This window comes from Culex quinquefasciatus, chromosome 1 (genome assembly GCF_015732765.1).
Source record: "Culex quinquefasciatus strain JHB chromosome 1, VPISU_Cqui_1.0_pri_paternal, whole genome shotgun sequence".
Taxonomy (NCBI): Eukaryota; Metazoa; Arthropoda; class Insecta; order Diptera; family Culicidae; genus Culex; species Culex quinquefasciatus.
In genome coordinates, this window is record NC_051861.1 from 16,162,871 (window position 1) to 16,186,835 (window position 23,965).

General features: G+C 39.2%; 1 protein-coding gene across 3 annotated transcripts; it reads left to right on the forward strand.

The window, feature by feature from the left end:
• The first annotated feature begins 2,411 nt into the window (after positions 1 to 2,411).
• LOC6045598 (facilitated trehalose transporter Tret1) lies at positions 2,412 to 23,036 on the forward strand. 3 transcript variants are annotated; one of them, XM_038249863.1, is made up of 4 exons: positions 2,412 to 2,788; positions 20,052 to 20,189; positions 21,423 to 21,584; positions 21,653 to 23,036. In XM_038249863.1, the coding sequence occupies exons 2-4, from the start codon at positions 20,069 to 20,071 to the stop codon at positions 22,816 to 22,818; spliced, it is 1,449 nt and encodes a 482-aa protein (XP_038105791.1). In that variant the 5' UTR covers positions 2,412 to 2,788; positions 20,052 to 20,068; the 3' UTR covers positions 22,819 to 23,036. The 3 variants fall into 3 exon arrangements, with proteins under 3 accessions (XP_038105791.1, XP_038105793.1, XP_038105792.1); XM_038249865.1 differs by lacking the exon at positions 2,412 to 2,788 and adding an exon at positions 19,193 to 19,300; XM_038249864.1 differs by lacking the exon at positions 2,412 to 2,788 and adding an exon at positions 19,831 to 19,944.
• The last annotated feature ends 929 nt before the right edge of the window (positions 23,037 to 23,965 follow it).

Consider the following 23,965-nt stretch of genomic DNA (forward strand, 5'->3'; position numbering starts at 1 on the left):
CTTTAGTTTCTAAACCGGTTTGCTTTAGATTGTTGTTTAAATTTTTGAAATTTAGCATAAATTAAGATAAGTTGCAAAATTTCCAACTTAAACCATGTGCAACAATTTCCATTTCACCCGTGCGGGAAACCGATAATGGGGTGTTATTCATGCGTTCCAGACTGTCAAAATTCCATCTTTTATTATTTTACATTTGACGTGGAATAACTGCTAAGAGATGCCATAATGGCGGTTGCCATAATATGTCATGGGCTTAACCTTATTGTTTGTTGTCAACCATCGCGCGTCTCCATCGGGTTCCTCTTGCCATAATTTTGCTTCGTCCTTCACTGCAGCACCCAAGGTGAAAAATGCATGGCATCCATCAAAGTGACGCGCCCAAGAGAAATGGCGCAATCGGAAAACATCGTTGAATGCAACACAATTAAATAAACAGCGCTCCGTTTTGTAAACATAAACAGTGAAGCGGGGATGCGTTTCTCCGTGAAAACGATGACGTTGACTGAGTCGAGAGCAGTTGCAATGTACACACCAGCGTTAAACAAATTGCCGGCATCGATTTTGTAATTAGTGGCATTAGAAGCTCGTTTTAATCTTAAATGTATTTTTTTGTATGGAAAATTAGTCATTTGAGCCCTTATCACTCGTGACGGCTGTCTTTTTTTTTCTACTAACCTTTTGGGTCATTCTCATGTGTCACTCTATTCCGGGATTAGTTGGGATCGATCGGGGTGATAAGAGATGATATTTTCTTTATTTTTCATCTGTTCCGGCGCCTTCAAAGGGAATTGGGGTGAAACAAATTCATTTTTTTAAACTTTAACATTATTATAATCATAAACTTTCATTACACGTAAATTTAAATAAAATGCGTAAAAACTGCCTACAATAAGATCATTCTGCTTGGCTGGAATAACATTTTTGTTACCTTAATAAAAAAACGAGCTTGAAAACAATTTATGAAATCCATACAGGATTCCAACAGACTAAAAATCTCTTCCAAACTGATAAAAGCTTTAGGCAGACATGATCCTGCGGGATCTTTAAGGAATATTTAAATTAAAATGTTTGCCTTTCGGCAACGGAGAAATTTTCCAACGAGGTTGTTTTGTCAAGCCATGTAATGAACTTCTGTAAGACTGTGTAGTTATTTCTTGTTTTTTCCACATTGCTCCATTTCCCCCATTAAATTCAAACAAATCGTCTTTTCTAAATCTCACTTAATTAGCCGTTAACCATTAATAACGAATAAGTGTGACGGAGATAGAGCATCCTCTATTATCAGCGCAGATAAGCCTTGAGGATGATGCCGCGGTTGAATCTGGGTCCGCGATCGGCCATTATGGCACCTCGGCACCACAGCATCAGTTTCGGTTGACAACCCAAGCCGGGAAGGCGTGGTCCAGGATCGTGAAGTGAAAGTTAAACTATAGTTTATTTTCAAGGAAATTGTAAAAGTATTGTAAAGGATACTTTGGATTTGTGTATGTTTTTCTGGAAAAAGTAAAGGTTTGTATTTTTAGTTTTTTTTGTAGAAACTAGTTGTTACTGAAGTAAAAAATTAGTGAGATATATACATTGTGAACGTCAAAGAATGAAACAATATTTTAACCCTAAAATATACATTATTTAGATTTGGCGATAAAGAAAGCACTGTGGTTGCAATTCTTGAAAACAAAAATAGAAATCACGTTTGGAGTCCAACAACAGTTTGTTAGTGGGTTTGGTTGGGTACAAATTGGCTCAATAAAAAAACACTCATTAAATAGATAAACATATGTTTAACACCAATCCTATTACCATCAATTGCTTAAATTGTAATCCTGAACCATCAGTTTAAGCAAAACACTCCCGCAAACAACGCCATAATCGTTGGTAGCCTTAATGTGCCATTTCTGGCGACACAAACTGCAGAACAAACGGGGAAAACGTGTGGAAAATGTATTGCTGCTTGTTTTTCATATTTTTTTTCCTAGACGGCATGTGTACGTATCACAGTGAAGTGGCAAGTGTGATTGATTTTAACAATGACTTGGGATTTTCCTGACAATTCACTACCAACATTTTAAAATTATGCCATTGCACTATATTTACAATTAAAATTTAAATGTTTTCTGAGAAAAAAAAATTCAAACAAGAGAGAAAAGAATTATGTGAAACGTTTAACATTTTCTAGGTAATTTGACGCGATATAATTTTGACAAGCATTGGCTTTCGAGGGGTGCAACGATTTAAAGTAATCTTATTTTTAAATACTTAGAATTCTGTATAGAACCACCCTCACTCCAATACTAATCGCCTCCAGCGTGCCTGTGTTTGCTCATGTTGTGAGAGAATTTGCACATTTTTTATTCCCCATTTTCATCGCCTACTGTTGACTACTACAGCTGGACACGATCCGCCGCGTGTTCTAGATCAACTCGGGTCCCCCCATTTGTCCAGGTGCCTCGTAGTGGGGCTCCCCTGGTCAGTTTGGGAGTGACCACTGGCGGCGAAGGACGTTCTTTGTTTGAATTTGTGTAAATTATGTGAAACCATACAAAGTGTTTGCGTGCGTTTGTGTTTCTTTGTTGGGCGTTCTGATAACTGCTCTAAGAAGTTCTGCTGACTGTTGTTCTGATAACAGACTCTCTGTGCAAGAAGTCATTGCAGTGTTTTAAATTTCTCAACTCGAAAACAAAAACAATAGAAAAAAAGCAATTGTGAAAAATATTATCAAAATCCAAACTTTTGACAGTTGAACAAAGATCTTGGATTACAGAAAAGTGTCAATCATGGATTCGCACAGGTTAGTTACTTTAATTGAAGTAATCATGTTTATAGCATCATTTTTTTTTTGCCACTCATGCACGGACAACAAACTTCCATTTCACGTGAGGAAAGCCTATTACAGTTCAATCCCAGGTGTTCATCTCTAAAATTGCCCGCATCATTACACTTATAGAACAAGATTGCTCTTCCCTCGCGAGCCATATTGTTCCGCTCTCAGCAGGGCAGCTGCCAGTTTATCGCAAACCATTTCCTCCCATAGAAATTTGAGCTATTTCAGAACTGCAACACGCCGGCCGATTAAGGTTGACCTTTCGCTTGCACTTAACGCGCGCGCGATTGTGTAGCATTTTGTTGCCAGCGCGCGTACACGTGGGGTGGATTTTGACAGTTTTGCCATAATGGCGGCTGCCATACTGCTTGCACTCTAGAATGCAATGCAGACACATTGATAGACGTATTCTGGGATGGGATAAACAAAGAGAAAAAAACCTATTGTCAAACTAAACCACTTTCAACATGGCCGCTTCTGTCAACCTAAACCAGTCCTTTCTTATGAGGAGAAAATGAGAAGTATTGTAATTTGAATTGAAAAAAATTTAAAAAAATAAATCAATTTCACAAAAAATTGTAATTGCATGAATAGATTAATTAAAATATTTTCAATTGAAAGGCATTTATTTCTATCGTACACCGAATGTTGACTTATCAGCATTTTCATTTTAAAAAACAATACATTTCATGAACTGACTATTCTTTTTCCCATTTAAAACTATTGTTATTTTTTTTTGCGCGTTATATAGAAATGTCATCTAGATTGAACAATATTAAACCTGTGCTTCCTATGAAATTAAAATGTGGCGTGAAGAAACAACACCGTAGAACTGGATTTAAAATCAAACAAAAATAATGGCCACAGTTTAGCCTATTTGATTTTTTCGCACTTTTTTATTTCAACACATTGCCACAAATTGAAAAACAAACTTTTTTGCTCTTTGAAGTGAATGAATTGGTACAAATTTGAATTTTTGCCAGCCATTTCTTTCGATTCTGACACCTTAGGGCGAGCTCCTTATGAACGGATCCACCGTAAAACGATGGAACATAAACTCAGGATTCTCCACCCACGTCCAACCGCAAATTTTAACAGCCAAATCAAAAAAAATCTGCGAGGAAAAACTAAACAACCTTTCAACCAAAGAAAAAGTCATCCGCATGCTTGAGCACTGAGTTGAAAAACATCATCAAGAAAATTTGAATTGTCAAGCTATCTGAATCACAGATTGCTTGATATTTGTTTTCGAACACGAATTTTCTTGCAAAAAACAGAAGAAGAATACAAACGTAAACACTCAAAAAGAAGACTCTATCCAGCCGTCCCGTCCCAGGACGTATTGTGTAAAGAGAATTTCGATTTTTTACTTTTTTTTGACAGTTTGCCATAATGGCGCTTGCCATAACGAACCACCCTGCTCCTGCCGCCGGTTTGAAGAAGCGCGTTTGTTAGCACTTTTTTGGCACCATTTCGATCCGTTTAGCACCTTCCACGTGCTCTCCGATTTTCGCTGAATAATGATTCGTCAGGGTGGAATTTCACCAAAAGACTGACAGTTTGCGACAGTTAGCACCATGTTGTTTTGTTTGCTGCGCACCTTCATTGGCGATAGATGCAATCAGTGTTTGTCGCATTCTTGCAGGTACGGGACATTCTGCTGCACGCTGTTCTAGGGCGTTGTCTCATACAAAACTATCGAGCAAACAAGTCCCGCATTGCTCATCACTGCTCGTGGACTCACGTGGACAGTTTTGATATTCTGTCACAGAGGCTTGATAGCGCGTATCGCGTAAATTTCCTTTGTCAAGTAGTTTGCTAGTCACAGCCGATTCGATGTAAACACATTATGCAGCTTCTTGATGACTTTTATAGCACTTGTCGCGGTAGCTGAAGCAATTGCCACCGTCGCCGGTGTTCAGGAATTTGTGTGTAAGCAAATGAAGCTTCTCCTCCCCAACAACCGGCAGGCACTTGATGGAGTCCCCACATCTGGAAACTGTTTAATTTTGCCGTACATCATTTCGGGAAGTGGAAAATTTTGCATCCCCCTGTGATATTCTGGAGTTTAATTTAATGTTAAAACTTTATTATTTATAATACAAACGGGAGACAGATGCTCCATCTTTATTTGTCCAAATCTGACTGACCCCCTTCACGCATGCTGCGCACTACCACACTCGCAGTTCTACACGCTGCCAGCGGTTTACCTAATTTACACTAATATTTAGGATACCACATCCTCCCCTTACTAAAATGATAGACAAAACAAGTATAAATAACCAACAGTTTAACAATTACATAAAATCCATTTTTGCTGCCTGTACTTCAATGCTGCAACGCCTCGTAGTCGATCCATCACCCTGCTGCTCATTGAATAACTCCATCCAATTGCGTGGATTCCTCGATTGACGTTTTTCCATGTATTCCTCCGGGAAACCAAAAATTAAAAAAAAGAAAAAAAAAATAGAGCAGAAAAAAAAATGTTGGAAAAAACAAAATATCCTGAAAATAATAATGTTAAAAATAAATGATAAATCTTCCGACATGGCTAACGTCGAAATCAATATTCGTTTGCTATATCTTCCATTGATTCAACCAAAATAACTGAAGAAAGCATATACCAATTGGTTCACGAACCCATATGATCAAAATATAAAAAAAACCCCACATTGAATAAAATTGTCTTATGATAACTTGTAAGAATCTGTACTTGTAAGGATCAGTATTTTTTTTAAATTCCATTAATTAATATGTATTTAACTTTTAATTTATTTTTTTACATAGAGTTTTCTTTGACATTGTGAATACTAAGTACTTATTTTATAATGTTTTGTAGCTCCAAATATATTTTATTATAGCTCGTTAATCTTTAATCATACTTCTAGTGTTTATTTTGATGATAAATTACTTATTTTTTTCTCTCTTTCGCCTCACACAACAATTGACAAAATATTTAAAATATTGAATTTTAATGCATGACCTACAAATCATTTTTGTAAACATTTCAAAATATATTTGGTTTATCAGTTGTAGCAGGCTATTATTTACTTGATCTAATTTGCTTCTGCTTTCTCAGTATTTTGTTTAAAAACAACAAAATGCCCGTAGTTAGAAAATATTATTGAATGTTATCTGTTATTTTTCAAATTATTTATGTGATATTTCTCAGAGTTCGAAAATAAGTATTTTTTCCTATTGATTTTTGATTCAAAGCCCCAAAATCAAGATAACTTCTTATTTTCACATCACTATTATTCATGCTATGATTTGCTTTTATCTTATACTTGGTCATTTTTCTTACTATGATGAAAATTAATGTTTATCATGGGCCACAATCCAATCATGTATGTACTTTTTTTTTGCGCAGTTGGCCTTGGGCTAAACCCGACTCAACTTTTCTTCGTGATTGGCCTTGGGCTAAACCCGACTCAATCTATTGCGCAGTTGGCCTTGGGCTAAACCCGACTCAACTTTGCTCCGTGATTGGCCTTGAGCTGAAACTCGACTCAATCTTTTGCGCAGTTGGCCTTGGGCTAAACCCGACTCAACTTTTTCTTCGTGATTGGCCTTGGGCTAAACCCGACTCAATCTATTGCGCAGTTGGCCTTGGGCTAAACCCGACTCAATTTTTCTCCGTGATTGGCCTTGGGCTAAACCCGACTCAATCTTTTGCGCAGTTGGCCTTGGGCTAAACCCGACTCAACTTTTCTCCGTGATTGGCCTTGAGCTGAAACTCGACTCAATCTTTTGCGCAGTTGGCCTTGGGCTAAACCCGACTCAACTTTTTCTTCGTGATTGGCCTTGGGCTAAACCCGACTCAATCTATTGCGCAGTTGGCCTTGGGCTAAACCCGACTCAACTTTTCTCCGTGATTGGCCTTGGGCTAAACCCGACTCAATCTTTTGCGCAGTTGGCCTTGGGCTAAACCCGACTCAACTTTTCTCCGTGATTGGCCTTGGGCTGAACTCGACTCAATCTATTGCGCAGTTGGCCTTGGGCTAAACCCGACTCAACTTTTCTCCGTGATTGGCCTTGAGCTGAAACTCGACTCAATCTTTTGCGCAGTTGGCCTTGGGCTAAACCCGACTCAACTTTTCTCCGTGATTGGCCTTGGGCTAAACCCGACTCAATCTTTTGCGCAGTTGGCCTTGGGCTAAACCCGACTCAACTTTTCTTCGTGATTGGCCTTGGGCTAAACCCGACTCAATCTATTGCGCAGTTGGCCTTGGGCTAAACCCGACTCAACTTTTCTCCGTGATTGGCCTTGAGCTGAAACTCGACTCAATCTTTTGCGCAGCTGGCCTTAGGCTAAACCCGACTCAACTTTTCTTCCTGAAAAAAATAAACAAAATGAAATATTAAAAAAAAAATCTTGTATATTTAGCATATTTTTTCAGTCTAGACGGTATTCATCCATTATCAATTCTTCAAATTCCTTGCGTGAATGTGGACAACGAGGAAGAACTGAATTCATGTTTTAATAAGTGACTTCATTAATATATCTGTTGGGAATTCTTCCAAAACACAATGTAAGTGTAATAAAAATAAAAAAAAAATATTTTGACAATGTGTTGACAGGCTTTCTAAAAATCTTTGATGTTTCGCTAAAACGACCCATAGTTATCTCTGCGCCTTTTCGTAAAAATCTCCCTAAATATCTAACAACAGAAACGCAGCAATATGCATATTTTTTTTTGTTTGCTTTCCTATCATTCCCAATCGGAGTTTTTTTTTTTTTTAATCTGAACCCATAAAAATCAGAATCAAAAATGCGCAGCTCACAAAATACAACAACTTCATCATTTTACAACTTGGAAATCCTCTCAGCAAGAACTTCAAGAGAATCACCCATCGAGCATCGCAAAATCAATACATTAATTCGTGATCAGCAACAACTCAGCCAAACTGTTTAACGTGAAGACTTCCATCCTTGTCATGATTTTTCCTTCAATGATATAAATTTTGCGTCGCTTTTAATATTTTGACAAAATTCCTTCAACAAGTTGTTTAGAATAGTGCCCTACACATGCTGATTCCTTTTGGTAACGATTATCCCATTCATTGTTAAGTTATGGAAATCATCATTAGTCAATGATTGCCAACTAGGTCAATGACTGTGCCACAAAAGTTTATAAATTTTGAAGCACAATTGATTTAGATCAAAAATTCCTTCAGTGGCTTCAAGAAGGCAACAACCGGCACATGCTGATTCCTTTTGGTGCTGAAATTCGTTAAATTGAATGTAATACACAATTTTTTATAGTGATGATTAATTTTCTTCGAAAATGATCAACGGCTTCACCTTAATTACAATATGTTTAATTACAATATATTCCTCCAGGTTTTGGAAAATTACACAATCATTTCGGATAATTATCTAAACAAAATTCAACAAAATTTATTTCCATCAACTGACTAAAAATAATTCTTGTTTCCATATTTCAATTTACGATTTTATTTTAATGAAATCCTTTGAGCTAGTAATGGAATGGACTGAGAATGTGGCTTAAAAATAATAACTTTATTTTTATTAATGCATACGCAAAATTCATAACTTCTGCACAGCTACTCTTGAGAACCCATATACATATGGGAAAAGGATTATCTTGAATAACAATTCATTTTTCTAACATATCGTATGTAATTTGGTAATTGCATCGCTCAAATTGTTGAACTAGAATCATAAGTGTGCGAGCATGGACTACACATACGTGTGTAACGGGAATTAAAAAGAGAGAGAGGGCAAAGCTTCGATCGTTGCATCAGGTTGCGTGACATGATGAATAGAGTTATCTAAGCCCGAGCTCACGCACACTAGCACTCAATTTGTTTTGCTGGCGGGTACAAAATTTAACCTCAATCTTTTTCGTGTACGTACACGCAATACATGCACACGTAGATAACTCTATGGAATACATCTCCAAAACCTCTCTCTAACATCCAGTCCTCCTTGGAAGACTCACAGCAGCCTGCATTCAACAACCCATGAACAAGCTAACAGAATTAACTGCGCACTGTAAAAAAAAAAAGTACCAAAACTTCTGGCATAAAACGGAAAAAACTGATTATTATTTTTTTATGTAAAATTATACCACCATTCAAGTTTAAAAGGTAGTGTATGTTTATGAGTTGATATTTTCTCAATTTATGTGCAAAATAAACTACTAAAGTTGGGATCCTTAAGAACACATCTGACCGATAACTTCATTTAAAGTTGTACTTTTATCAAATGAAACATTTAACTGAAATACTGTGTATTTTGAATTTTACTACAGTAAATCAGAATTTATGTCATAAAAAAAATAATAAAAAATATTTTTGTTTTTACTGTGCGCAGTTTGCGCATGAATCTCAACCCTCAAGATGGCTGCCTTTAGCATCCCCCTGGGTCCATGAGTCTAAGATAGCAGTCTTCGATATTACCTAGCCAAACATTTGAAAATGGCGAAAAAATAAGCATTCTGGAATTATTTTCCTGAAAAAAAAAACTTGTTTACATATACACCCCGTTTAAAAAGTAGTCTAAAACAGTTGGAGGGAGCGTACCGAGAAAGCCGTGACAAAATAAAAGTTTCCCATGCGAATTCTGAGTTGCGTATTTTACGGACGGACTCCAACGAGCAATTGACATCTGTCGATAGCTACGCGCAACTCACGAAAACTGTCAACTTAGGGTACGAGTCCTTCAACCTCCTCCCAGAACCAAATCGAGCCGCTCACTATCAAACCCTACCTTAACGGCTCATCCAAGCAGGCCGTGCTAGTGTTCATCACACACACACACACAAGTGGCTTTTCGCTCCACTTGCCTCCAACAAACAAAACATAACAACAAAACCAGAACATGCTCACCAAAATCCAGCAAAGTCCTTCCCGCTCGTTGTCTCGTCAATGGCAACGTCAGCTCTGGCGCCCACGACACCGTCCTGTAGCGCGAAACCACCGGAACACACACCGCGTTTTTACCATCCTTTCGCACAACACACTGTTTATCCCCGATCTCGTCACTTTCACAACTTTTCAAATATTCAAAACTTTTCCACGATTTATCATCATGGCAGGATCGCCAATGTGATATTCTGGAGTTTAATTTAATGTTAAAACTTTATTATTTATAATACAAACGGGAGACAGATGCTCCATCTTTATTTGTCCAAATCTGACTGACCCCCTTCACGCATGCTGCGCACTACCACACTCGCAGTTCTACACGCTGCCAGCGGTTTACCTAATTTACACTAATATTTAGGATACCACACCCCCAAGGGCACTTTTCCTGTTTGACGAACCCGACCGTTCCGTTTTTTTTTTTTTTTAATTTATATTTATTCAAATTTCTTTTCCATGTACATTCATTCAGTTAAAATATTATTGAGTGTCCAATCACAAACGATGACTTTTCACCTCAATTTTAAATACTAGCAACTTTCATTTATTCATGAAATATTGTAGCTTTCGCTATTCAGTGATTTCAAATGTAGGAGGTCCTACATGTACAAAAGGGAAAAGGGATACCTTAAAACTAACTTATAAACTATATAAAGAGCGGATCAATGCAGCTGAAGACTGCAATGATTTTTGTCGAAATGCATCAATTATCTTATTGGACATAACATCCAAAGTGTCAACTTCGGCTAATTGATGAAGTTCACTGGTGCTGAACCAGGGAGGAAGTTTCAGAATCATTTTCAGAATTTTGTTCTGAATCCTCTGAAGTTTTTCTTCCTGGTTAAGCAACAGCTTGTCCAGATCGGCACAGCATAAAGCATGGCAGGTCTGAAAATTTGTTTATAAATTAACAGTTTATTCTTGAGACAAAGTCTAGAATTCCTGTTTATAAGTGGATACAAACATTTAATATATTTGTTACATTTAACCTGGATACTTTCAATGTGATCCTTGTAAGTAAGGTTTTGTCAAAACCAAGTCCAAGATATTTCACTTGATCCTCCCACTTTAAATTTACCTCATTCATCTTTATAATGTGATGACTTTTGGTTTAAGAAAATCAGCCCTTGGTTTGTGAGGGAAAATAATAAGTTGAGTTTTTGCAGCATTTGGAGTAATTTTCCATTCTTTCAAATAAGAATTGAAAATATCCAAGCTTTTTGTAATCTTCTTGTGATGACACGAAGGCTTCTGCCTTTGGCGGAGATGCTTGTGTCATCAGCAAAAGTGATTTCTGACATCCTGGGGCAAATCAGGCAAGTCAGAAGTAAAAATATTGTATAAAATTGGACCCAAAATGCTTCCTTGAGGGACGCCAGCACGTACAGGTAGTTGATCAGATTTGCTATTCTGATAACATACCTGCAGAGTACGATCCGTCAAATAATTTTGAATAATTTTCACGATATAAATCGGAAAATTAAACCTTTTCAATTTCGCAATCAAACCTTTATGCCAAACACTGTCAAATGCTTTTTCTATGTCTAGAAGAGCAGCGCCAGTAGAATAGCCCTCAGATTTGTTGCTTCGAATTAAATTTGAAACTCTCAACAACTGATGAGTAGTTGAATGCCCAAGGCGAAATCCAAACTGCTCATCAGCGAAAATTGAATTTTCATTAATGTGCGTCATCATTCTATTAAGAATTATTCTTTCGAATAATTTACTAATAGATGAAAGCAAACTAATGGGCCGATAGCTTGAGGCTTCAGCAGGATTTTTATCCGGTTTCAAAATCGGAATTACTTTGGCATTTTTCCAACTACTGGGAAAATATGCCAAATCAAAACATTTGTTGAAAATTTTGACCAAGCAACTTAAAGTTGCTTCTGGTAATTTTTAATTAAAATGTAAAAATGCCATCCTCACCAGGGGCTTTCATATTTTTAAATTTTTGATAATAGATTTTATTTCATTCAGATCCGTATTAAAAACTTCATCTGATGAAAATTCTTGTTCAACAATATTCTGAAATTCTATTGAAATTTGATTTTCAATAGGACTCAAAACATTCAAGTTGAAATTATGAGCACTCTCAAACTGCTGAGCAAGTTTTTGAGCTTTTTCCCCATTAGTTAATAGAATATTATCACCATCTTTTAAAGAAGGGATGGGTTTTGAGGTTTCTTAAGAACCTTTGAAAGTTTCCAAAAGGTTTGGAATAAGGTTTAATTTGTTCGACATCTCTTGCGAACTTTTCATTTCGCAGGAGAGTGAATCTGTGGTCAATAACCTTTTGCAAATCTTTTGAATTCGCTTCAGTGCAGGATCACGAGAACGTTGATACTGTCTTCGGCGAACATTTTCAGACGAATCAGAAGCTGAAGATCGTCATCAATAATGGGAGAATCAAATTTGACTTGGACTTTAGGAATAGCAATATTCCTAGCATCCAAAATTGCATTAGTTAAAGATTCCAAGGCTGAATCAATATCAGCTTTGGTTTCTAAAACAAAATCATGATTTAAATTATTCTCAATATGATGCTGATACCTGTCCCAATTAGCTTTGTGGTAATTAAACACAGAACTATTGGGTCTGGTAACTGCTTCATGAGAAAGTGAAAAAGTTACTGGAAGATGATCAGAATCAAAATCAGCATGAGTCACTAAAGGACCACAATACTGACTTTGATTTGTCAACACCAAATCAATTGTTGATGGATTTCTAACAGAAGAAAAGCAAGTTGGCCCATTCGGGTATAAAACCGAATAAAGACCAGAAGTGCAATCTCTGAACAGAATTTTACCATTGGAATTTACTTTTGAATTATTCCAAGATTGGTGTTTGGCATTAAAATCACCGATGATCAAAAATCGAGATCTATGCCGAGTAAGTTTATTCAAATCCCCTTTGAAATAATTTTTATTTTCCCCAGTGCATTGGAATGGCAAATATGCAGCTGCAATCATAATTTTCCCAAAAGAAGTTTCAAGTTCAATGCCCAAACTTTCAATAACTTTTAACTTAAAGTCACGTAACGTGCTATAAGTCATACTACGGTGGATAACTATTGCAACTCCACCGCCATTTCGATTCATTCGGTTATTAGTTATAACTTTATAATCTGGATCACTTTTCAAATAAGTGCCAGTTTTTAAAAATGTTTCGGTTATAACAGCAACATGCACGTTATGAACTCGTAAAAGTTGAAAAATTCATTTTCTTTCGCTTTTAAAGAGCGAGCATTAAAATTCATAATATTGATGGAATTACTTAGATCCATGATTAAACTTCAGGGTAAGAACAACATCATTCGCAAATTTTAATCCAATCTGGATTGCTTCCATCATGGATGTAGCATTACTCATTGTTTGAATCAAACCAAACAGTGAGTTTTGCAAAAAGTCATTTTTCAAACGTAACATCGCCGAGATCAGAAGATCCCAAAGCGTTGCCAGCAGAAACATTTTCAAATGAGATTTGAGGTACCTGCCCAATTTCAGAAAGATTGGTAGAGGATTTAAAATTCGTGGATGAACCCGAAACGACGTTAGCATAAGAAATGCCATTGTTGTTACCTAACTTTTCCACGGTAGGGGTATTTCTAGAATTGTTCGAGTGAGACAGCACGAACGTTTGATTTAAAGATGCAGGTACAACCTGACTTTGAGAAAATTTCGGTTTGGATTTCGGCTGATGCTTAGCACGAGAATCCAAAACCTTTTTCTGATGGGGCAATCCCAGAAATTTGATTTGTGATTTCCACCACAATTTGCACATTTAAATTGGGTGACTTCTTTCACGGGACAATTGTCCTTGTCGTGAGAAGAATCCCCGCAAACCATGCATTTTGGAACCATGGCGCAATGATCAGTACCGTGACCGAATGCCTGGCAACGCCGGCACTGGGTCAGATTCTGGCCATTACCGCCATGTTTCTTAAAATGCTCCCACTTTACCCGTACATGGAACAAAAACTGAACTTTGTCCAAAAGTTTCAAATTGTTGATTTCATTTCTGTTGAAATGAATCAGATAAAATTGTGAAGTCAAACCAAAGCGAGAAATATTCCCGTTTGATTTTTTCTTCATTGGTATTACTTGGGATGGGGCAAAGCCAAGCAACACCTTAAGTTCGTTTTTGATCTCATCCACCGACAAGTCGTTGGAGAGACCTTTCAAGACCGCCTTGAATGGCCGAGCATTCTTGGTCTCATACGTGTAGAAATTGTGTTTGTGGTTTTTCAAATAACCAACAAAAGTTTGGTGATCTTGTAAAGATTCCGTCAACAAGCGACATTCTCCTCTTCGACCAAGCTGGAACGAAACCTTCAAATTGCAAGTTTCCTTGCAATTCTTCAGTTGCGTTCGAAAGCTGGCCAAATCGGAGACGGAAGTCACTACAATTGGCGGAGCCTTTACTCGTTTCTCGACGGCAGAAGGCTCAGTACGAGGAGAAGGTTCCTTGTCATCAGTTTCGGATAAAACACCGAAACTGTTTGTCAATGGAATTGGAGGATTGACCTCACATTCAGAATCAGAATCAGACCTCAGAAGAGGCTGTTTTCTTTTTCTGTTTCCGTTAGCCGGTTTAGCGTTCAAACGCTTCACCGACGTAACGACCAAATCTTCAGAAGATTTGCGTTTACCTTTGTTTTGACGCATTTTGCAAGCAAAGTTCTCTTAAAAGATGGCTTCGTTTGTAAAATACAACAAAATTTCAGGCGGGGTTAGTCTTGAAAAGACTGTTTAGAATTTTGGAAAATAACTCAGGTAGTCTTTAAAAAGACTGTGAATTTTGTTTTGAAATAACTCTGAGCTTAGGTAGTAAAAAATACCGCAGCTCTAGTGTCCGTTCACCACGAAGGTTCGCAAGACACTGTCCCGACCGTTCCGTTCCAAGCGTCAACGTTTCGTTTTGTGTAATTAATTCAAACTGTTTATTCGTTATTGGCGTTCAGCTCACGTTTTGCACGGCCGTTGTGGGTTTTGGACGGTGCGTGTTTGACATTGGTTTATTCGAAGGGAACCCTTGGCTCAAATCTGGAATAAAAGACTTCAAACTATTTGTCATTTTTTTAACAAGAAATATGTTTCCAATGTGGTGGGTCTCGTGGCACAGGGGTAGCGGCTTCGGCTGCCGATCCCGATGATGCTATGAGACGCGGGTTCGATTCCCGCCTTATCCACTGAGCTTCTATCGGATGGTGAAGTAAAACGTCGGTCCCGGTTTCTCCTGTCTCGTCAGAGGCGCTGGAGCAGAAATCCCACGTTAGAGGAAGGCCATGCCCCGGGGGGCGTAGTGCCAATAGTTTCGTTTTTTTTTATGTTTCCAATGTATCCAGGTTTTTAAGCGAAAATGGCGTTCGAAAGGTGAACGCCCGAAATGTCGAAATCACACAGTGGTACCAACATTACGAAAAAAGTGTGCCATGGCATGACAGCCACATTTTTTTGTGTTGTTGGTGCTACTGCGCGATTTTGACATTCCGGACGTTCACCATTCGAACGCCATCTTCGCTTAAAAACCTGGATATAAAATCCATGATCAAAACTTACTGTCATTCATCACGAGACAATTTCAATTGTTCTAGGTAACACAGTATTGTCACAGTTGATTAAATTTTGTAATGAAGGTGGTTTTCCGCTGTTTGCAATGGTTTTATCTATCGTCAAACATTTGATTACCGTTTAGGTTTACATAAGAATGGCCTTTTTGTCGTTGAGGCTTCGTCACTGAATTTGTGATTATTTGTTGAATAAGTTTACCATTTTCATTTAGTTTATTTAAAAAAAAATAAGTATGTGGTTTGCCCTCGGTCTTGCCATTAAAAAAAAAAAATTAAAAATAGACTTGGAATTGAATTTCTTGCCAATAAATAAAATTGTAAATTTTGGGTATACTTGGAATGGAATCATCTTTAAAAAATAACCATGCGCACTTATACGTGGTGGGTCTCGTGGCGCAGGGGTAGCGGCTTCGGCTGCCGATCCCGATGATGCTATGAGACGCGGGTTCGATTCCCGCCTTATCCACTGAGCTTCTATCGGATGGTGAAGTAAAACGTCGGTCCCGGTTTCTCCTGTCTCGTCAGAGGCGCTGGAGCAGAAATCCCACGTTAGAGGAAGGCCATGCCCCGGGGGGCGTAGTGCCAATAGTTAAGTTTACTTATACGATTATGGGTCTTTCCAGGTCAACTGGGTACACCTTTGGACTTGATCTTCACCTAAATTCATTTTTTTATTTTTGAAGGGCTGTATTTCGGCAATGGTTTGGTTTAGTTTGGATATGCATTGATTCTTATGTAAAATTGTCCGAGGAACATGACGGTGATAAAAAAAACAAATATATGGAATGGGTGAAAATCACGTTTTAAACCCTAAACTGCAATGAAAAAATATTGGAAGGCACTTGAGGGTTGATATTTTATTTTTGATGAATTTCTTGGACAATTTTCTATAAAGTGAAATTAGAAGAAAGTTTTTTGGTGTAATAGTTGGAAAGTTATGAGTAAAAGAATAAAAAGGTTTGTAATAAAATCATCAAAACCCACCGACAATTTTGGCTTGAGCATGAATCGAGTCGAGTCTCGAGCCAAAATTCTCGGTGAGAAAGTAGCGGTGCCAAAAATAGAAGGATGGTCCAATCTTCACCAAACTTCTGGATTTCTGTTAACTATCGATAGGTGAACCTTCCCTCCATGTTTGGTCGAAATCGATGAAGGTCGAGTCCAAAGGTGTATCCAGTTGACCTGAAATGACCCTTATACGATGCTCTTAAGATAATCAGAACGTGATAAAAACATTAAATATAAAGAGTTCTGTGAGTAAAATATCAATCCATGTGGAACGATAACCGTGAAAAGAATGACTGAACTTTTTTTTTTTTCTTAACTTATTTTTATTAGGTCCTTTTAGGTGCTGTGACCAGGTTGGGACCGAGGATCAGTAAAACAATATATGATAACAAAAAAAAAAAACTCCTTGAATTCCATACTTGGAGATCATGTAACTGACGAGGGTTACTTGGTCCAAGCGGGTCTTGCAGGTCTTGAACCTGCCGATGTACTCGGAGAAAATCCCCACAGCTCAGCCGAACTGTAGAGTACCTCCCGGCTTCCTTCTCCGTGGCTCCACCGTCTCGGGGCCACCTTGGCTGCTTCCTGCGGGACGAGGGCGATCCTTGGATTTTCCGTCCGGAACTGCGCCCGGCAGCGGAGGGAACTCCGCCGGCGTAAACGCCGGAACTGCTGGACTCTGCTTCTTCGCCTTCCTTGCCGGCGGTTTCGGTTTCGACGCCTGCTGGCGCCTCCAGATGAAATCCGCACGATTAGGGCAGCTGCGGTCCGTGGCTTCGTGGGCTCCAGAGCAGTTGGCACACCGCTTCGGCTTGGCTTCTAGGACTTTGCACTCGTCCGTCTTGTGGGGACCCCCACAGTTGTTGCACCTGCCTTTCAGGTGACAGTTCCTGGTTCCATGACCCAGCTGCAAGCAGTTCCTGCACTGGGTCACGTTTGGCCGCTTGTTCCGGTAGGCCTCCCACCGGATGATAGTGCTTGCCACAACTTTCATTGCAGAGAGCTTCTTCAGATTGGTGTATCCCTTGGGGAAGACCACAATGTATGGAGTTTCGTCCACGGTGGACTTTTCCTTCCGCTTGATGATATGCACCTCCAGCGCGTCCAGCTTGAGATCCCTCTTCAGAAGGTACTTGACCTCGTCCGGTTTCAGTTCATCAGGAAAACTACGAAGAACCACCCGATGATTTCGTTCGCTCCGCCGATCGTGGGTGTAGAATTCCACTTTCTTCTTCTTGAGTAGCTCTTGCAACTTGTCAAAATCTTTGACAGAGAAGCAGGTCACCTTGGTTCCAAATCGGGTTAGTTTGTAAATCGGTTTGAAACCTAATTTACAACTTTCCACTATCGCCACGAGCTTGTAAAAATCGGTGGTGTTCTTCACCACCAAAGGTGGTTGCTTTTGTTTACCTGCCGACTGGCCGGGTGGTGGAACCACCGGGGCGTCCCCTCCTCCTGCTGGGCTGGCATTGTTGTTGTTTTTGTTATCCGCTAGCGGGCTGAACTTGTTGTTGTTGAGCAGGGTCTTCTCAACTTTTCTCCTTCGATGCCGATTCCAGTGACCTCGCTGGACTTCTTCCGCTTCCGATTCCCGCAGACGGGCCGAAAATCTTCCTCCTCGGAGGATTCCTCCACCTCCATCTGTCAAAAACTTCCAAGCACGCGAGATGACAACACGAGCAAAACACGTCCTAAGTTGTCGCTGGTGGTGGTGCAAGAAAGTATTTTATATTTTTTCTTGTTTAAGAAAACATTGTTTCTAAAATCATAATCTATCATTTAAGAATCAAGCACATAAAATTCCTTGACATTACCTCAAAATGGGACAGGTTAATACGCGCACCCCCTTATTTTTGTAAACCCCACAGATAAACATGGGTACGCAAATCAAACCAATCAAACCATCCACATTAACGACCCCCGGGTCTTTTGTGGTCTCTATTGCAAGTTTCTGCTTGAACCTAGGAGTCCGAAGGCTTGAATGGGGAGAGCACCCAAACCTCTTTTTACTCCAAGGAACCTTCCACCCCAGTGTTTGAACTGACGACCTTTGGATTGCGAGTCCAACCGCCGCCAGCGATTCCGCCGGAGTAGGCTTGGTTTGGTGTGTTGTTTGTACTTATGGCATCGAGACGACTCCTACACCTGGAATGACTTAACGGCCTAACAACCAAGGCCGTGACCGACATTTTTCCTCATCCGATGGAAGGTTGCAGCAGATGGGAATCGAACCCAGAATCATCCGCTTACAAAGCGGACAGCGTAACCATTCGGCCACGCACTGCCAACATGGGTACGCATGGTTGTTTAAAATGTTTCCACAGAATATATACCCGACATTGAGAAATCAAAAAGAAAGATGTGAGCCGGTAAAATGGAGTGCAACTTTTGTAGCTGTCATGATAAACTTCACAGCAGCTTGACAGAAAGTTTAACTCCATGTTGCACTTTTAATTTCTCGATTGACAGGAAACTTTATAAAATTCAATTCCGTCGAATGGAGCGTGTTCAGGAAGATCAAATCTTTTATACCTTGACGGAACTGAAGCGATTACTGACATCAACTTAAAAAATGACGAGTTGTGTAACTGGTTGATAGTATCAAGATTTCGATTGCGTCTAATCTTTTGCTTCATTTTTAAAAAGGTATGTCTTTACAGGACATAATGCAGACGATATTTCCAAGTCAAAAACAAATTATCTAAAATAAAACCAAAAAGGAGAAATTTTGCTTAAACGCTATGTTTGCTCTGAAATTAAGGACCAGCATAGCTAAGGGTTAGTGGTGGGAGAGGCAAGGAAGATACACAAACCACAAGGAAGTATTCTCACATTAAGGAAGCAAAACGGTTTATTGGATGATGACACCGGGATTGAGTTGATGTATTGCAAGCTTGTTCAGAGGATTGCCGATCGAACATTTTGGATAAGCAGGCCGACGACGATGACTGATCAGTTTGAGGTTGACCGGTGTCCAGTCAGGTTGGCGAAGAAGGATTTCCATCGAGGTTTGCTAGCTTTTAGCGTGTAAATTGAGATATTCTTTGTAATGGAATTGTTTTAAAAAACCAAGCGTCTCCATTAAGTTAAGCTGGTGGAATCGCATGGCACTTCGAGATTTCTTCACACTTTGTCCTCACAGTTGTCAACAACTGTGATTCAATTCAAATTTTCCAACGAGTCACTTTCCATTGGTCGATCATGAACGGCGCCTAGTCACGGAATAATCGGTTCTGCGCAGACACAGTAAAATGGCGTCAAATTTTAGCTATCCCTTGGCTCAAACTGCACTTCACTCGGTTTGTCCCACACTCGAGTGTCCCCGGAATCTGGACGGCACACTTCACCTGACGCCACCGCTACCGGTTTGATTTAGATTTACTCGCTGTATTTTGCCTGTTACTTATTTAGAAAATCGTGAAATATTTAGTTGCGGCGATTGCCGTTCAAGATAAGGGCGGTCTCTTCTTTGCAAAATGTGGCAACAACTGGACACTTGAGAATCTGCTGAGGGTTATTTAAGGCGATCTTGGCTTTAAAAAATGCGTTAGTGGCCTTTTAGAATCAGTTCAGTTTGAGTCTTATTGTTGAGCGTAGTGAATGGTTTGAAGAAATCTCATGATTACTTTTTTCTGTTGAAAATAGTTTATAAGTGAGTTAACATTTTATTATTTGAAAAAAAAAAAAAGTTAAATTGCGATATTAAATGTGAAAAATAAACTTAATTTTATCTGTGGGTGAACTGTGCAATCTCGACAGGCCATTGGTGAGAATCGATGAATCCAGCTGAGCTCAACTACCAACCTGTGGCAACGTTCGAGAATTACGAGAGCAGTCGCGCAAACTACAAGATGGAGAAAGGTGCCCCCACGCGGCAGTTTATAGCGGGTGTTGTTGGTGAGTTATTGTGTGGTGAAAGAAGTTCGCAAACGAAAAGAAGAATTGAAGCAAATTTTAAGACTTTTGGGTTTTTAAATAGAGCTGGAGCGTTTTATGGCATGGTTACAATTATGCACATTTTTATTGTCTTTGTGGCAAAAGTCTACAATATAAACTGGTCGATTTCTTTTTTCTATTCCGTTCAAGTGAAGGAGTGTTTAATTTTTTAATTCAAGTTTAAGATGATCTTATAACTATTATGGCAATGATTTTTTACTGTGTAAATGATTCGATTCTTATCATTAGAAAAAGTAGTATTATTTTCAAGTGCAAAAGCAAGAACAAAAAAGAAGTTTGCAAAAGGAAGTGATTGCGAGGTGTAGATTGGGATTGAAACTATCAGAAAATAATAAAAACTAAACAAGATAACTGTGGTGCTTTGGTTTCAAAACAAGAATCTATACGATTGACTGTACAGTCGATATTCGATTTTCCGAAGCCTCATTTACTCGATGTTTCAATTATCTGACGTTCTTTTTTATTTCTTGTTTTCAACATTAAATTTAAGTTCAACGAACCTATATTAGTCAGGGCGTTGACTGTTTCATTACCAAGTACATTATTGCAATATTTTATCATCGCCTTATTGGTCACCATCCTGAATTACAAACTCCTAGATTACTTTGCTCAACACTGGTTTGTTTATTGTTTAACTTTTGTGATTTTTAATTTGTGCATTACCATTTTTCATGTTTTCAAGGCATAATGAAACAAAATCAAAATTCAAAAACTAGATTTTTTCCATTCAAAACTTCATTCTAATTTGAATTTGAAAATTTCACTTATAAATCCCAAATAATTTTTGAATCAACGCAACGTTATTTCTACTGTGATGTCTAGTACTAGTTTTAATCTCAAGTACAACAGCAAAAATAAACACAACAAACTAGTAAAAGATAGTGGCTAGAAATTGTGGATTAGGATTAGTCCTATCGTAAACTGATACAAACCATGCATTAATTGTGCAATCTGCTAGAAATGAAAAAAAAGGTAAAACACATCTGTAGTTTGTTGTAAAATAAAGATGCATTTGAATAATTGTACAATAAAAAAAGTTAAATTTAAGAATATTATGTTTATGATTTTTGTAAATACCATGAATAGAAAATTCAGTGATGTCTGAAAATATTGGAAATCCTTTAAAATAATAAGCTATTGTTGCCATCATAACTAATTCCATACATTTTCCAGTCAACCTCGCCTCGGTGGCCCTCGGAACATGCTTGGGATGGACATCCCCCATGGGCCCAGTTTACTCGTCCAACGACACCAGTGTCAATCCTTTGGACGTTATTCCCGACACCGGCGAAAAGTCCTGGATCGGATCCCTGGTGGCTATGGGAGCGCTCATCGGTACGATTCACCATTGAAGCTTGTTTGGAATGATTTTTGCAATTAATAATCTTTTTTTTTCATTCCAGCTCCCTTCATCGCTGGTCCCTGCGCTGAAAAGTTTGGCCGCAAGCTAACCCTCCTGGGCAGTTCGGTATTTTTTGTCGTGAGTTGGGTGCTGCTGTTGACCACATCGACCGTTGGTCAGCTACTCGCCGCCCGGTTAATCCAGGGTTTCGGAGTTGGCTTTGTCATGACCGTGCAGACGATGTACATTGGGGAGATCGCCAGCAATGAGTACCGGGGCGCGCTCGGATCGCTGATGCAGCTGTGCATTGTCAGTGGAATCCTGTACGTGTACGCCATAGGTCCGTACGTGAGTTGGGCAGGGTTGCAGTGGGCTTGCTTGGCTCTGCCGGTCATTTTTGCGGGGACGTTCTTCTTCATGCCGGAAACCCCCACGTATTACCTAACCAAGAGTCGCCGCGATGATGCCATTGCTTCACTTCAGTGGTTACGTGGCAAAACGGCCGAAGGTGTACAAAAAGAGCTGGAAGAAACATCGGCGTCGGTTGATGAAGCCATGAAGAATAAAGCGGGTGTCATGGATCTTTTCAAGACCAAAGGAACTACAAAGGCGTTGATCATTTGCGCGGGCTTGATCAGCTTCCAGCAGCTGTCCGGAATCAACGTGATCCTGTTCTACAGTCAGACTATTTTTGCCAAAACCGGAAGCACCATGTCTCCGGCCATTTCGACAATCCTGGTCGGCATCGTTCAGGTTTTGGCAAGTGGCGCTACCCCACTCATCGTTGACCGGCTGGGTCGCAAGCCGATCTTGTTGGTGTCCGCAGGCGGAATGTGCTTGGCTCATGCAACCATGGGATTGTATTTTTACATGGACTACATAAAGTCGGACTCGGTTGACAGTATCAGCTGGTTGCCAATTTTCTCGCTGATCTTCTTTGTGACGGTGTACTGCATTGGATTTGGACCACTTCCGTGGGCTGTCCTGGGTGAAATGTTTCCGGCCAATGTCAAGTCCGTTGCTTCGTCTATCGTGGCGTCAACCTGTTGGGTTTTGGGCTTTTTGGTGCTGCAGTTCTTCTCGACGCTGGACGAGGCTGTTGGATCGCACTGGTCGTTCTGGATTTTTGGCATCATGTGTGCTATAGCGTTTGCCTTCACCCTGACTCAGGTTATGGAGACCAAGGGAATGAGCTTGAACGAGATCCAGGAAGCGCTCAATAGATAAAATGAAATCGTTTTGTGGGCCATGTTGAGAGTGTAAATGTTTGTGCTTTACTGTTAAACAAAGAAGGGTGTTTTTATTAGTTACAGTAAATTAGTTCCTCAAATTGTAAAAATCGATATATGTTTTTGATAATTAAGATTTTATCACGCCGTTAATCGCTAGATAGGGAACCAAAGTTGTTGTGTTACTGTGGTCAATAAAAAAGATTTAAAAAACGGGTTTGTTCTATTTCTGTCTCTCTTTCTCTCTGATGCAACTGATTCAATTGGCGCATTGACCTTTATCAAACATGTTGTGAATAAATTTTGAAATCTGGAGATCTGTGAAATTAACAAACGCTTATAACTTCGTTCAGCAAAATCGGAATGACACGAGTTTTGCTCCATCCGATTCAAAATTTTATCAGCAATTTTCTTTCTAGAATCATTTATAAATAACTAAACTAGTCAGTCGCGTTGATCATAGCCGTTCATCGTCGACCGATATGGACGACAAAACGAAAAGAAACGCAATTTTTTTTTTTTTCAAAACTCGTGAAGTTCATAAGCAAACCCCTAATGTTTATATATCAATTTTTTTTCTGCTCTACAACTTTGTAGAACTTTGGTACACTCAACCCCCGGTCGTTGGTCACTTTTTCGTTTGACACTTTTTTAGTTTGTACCCCGTTGGTTGGTCAAAGTAAAACTAAAAAGTGACGAACTGTCACTTTTTACACGGCGCTCACGCACACTATCAAAACAATCGTTTGGTAGTGTGTGTGAAATCCGTGTAAAAGGGGTGTCAAACTAAAAAGTGACCCCGTTCGTTTGACAACAGTTGGTGTCAAGCCATCGGGGTTTGAGTGTACACTAGAGTGTAACAAAATTGACTTTTTGGTGGGCATTCAGGGGTTTGTTCCGGTGCCCAAATCTCAAATATGAGCTTGATTGGACGTAACAAGAGCTGGCGCTCCGCCCTTCAATTTTAAATGGGATTTAACCCGTAAAAATACTTTTTTCCACAAAATTGTCTATTTTTGAGGCACTTTGGCCACCAATGCGTTTACCAAAAACATCACTGGCGTGTAGGTATATATATCATTGAAGTTTGGAGCACCCTGGAGCTCGGTACAGACCATCAAAGTTTGGCATTTTTTCGAAAAATT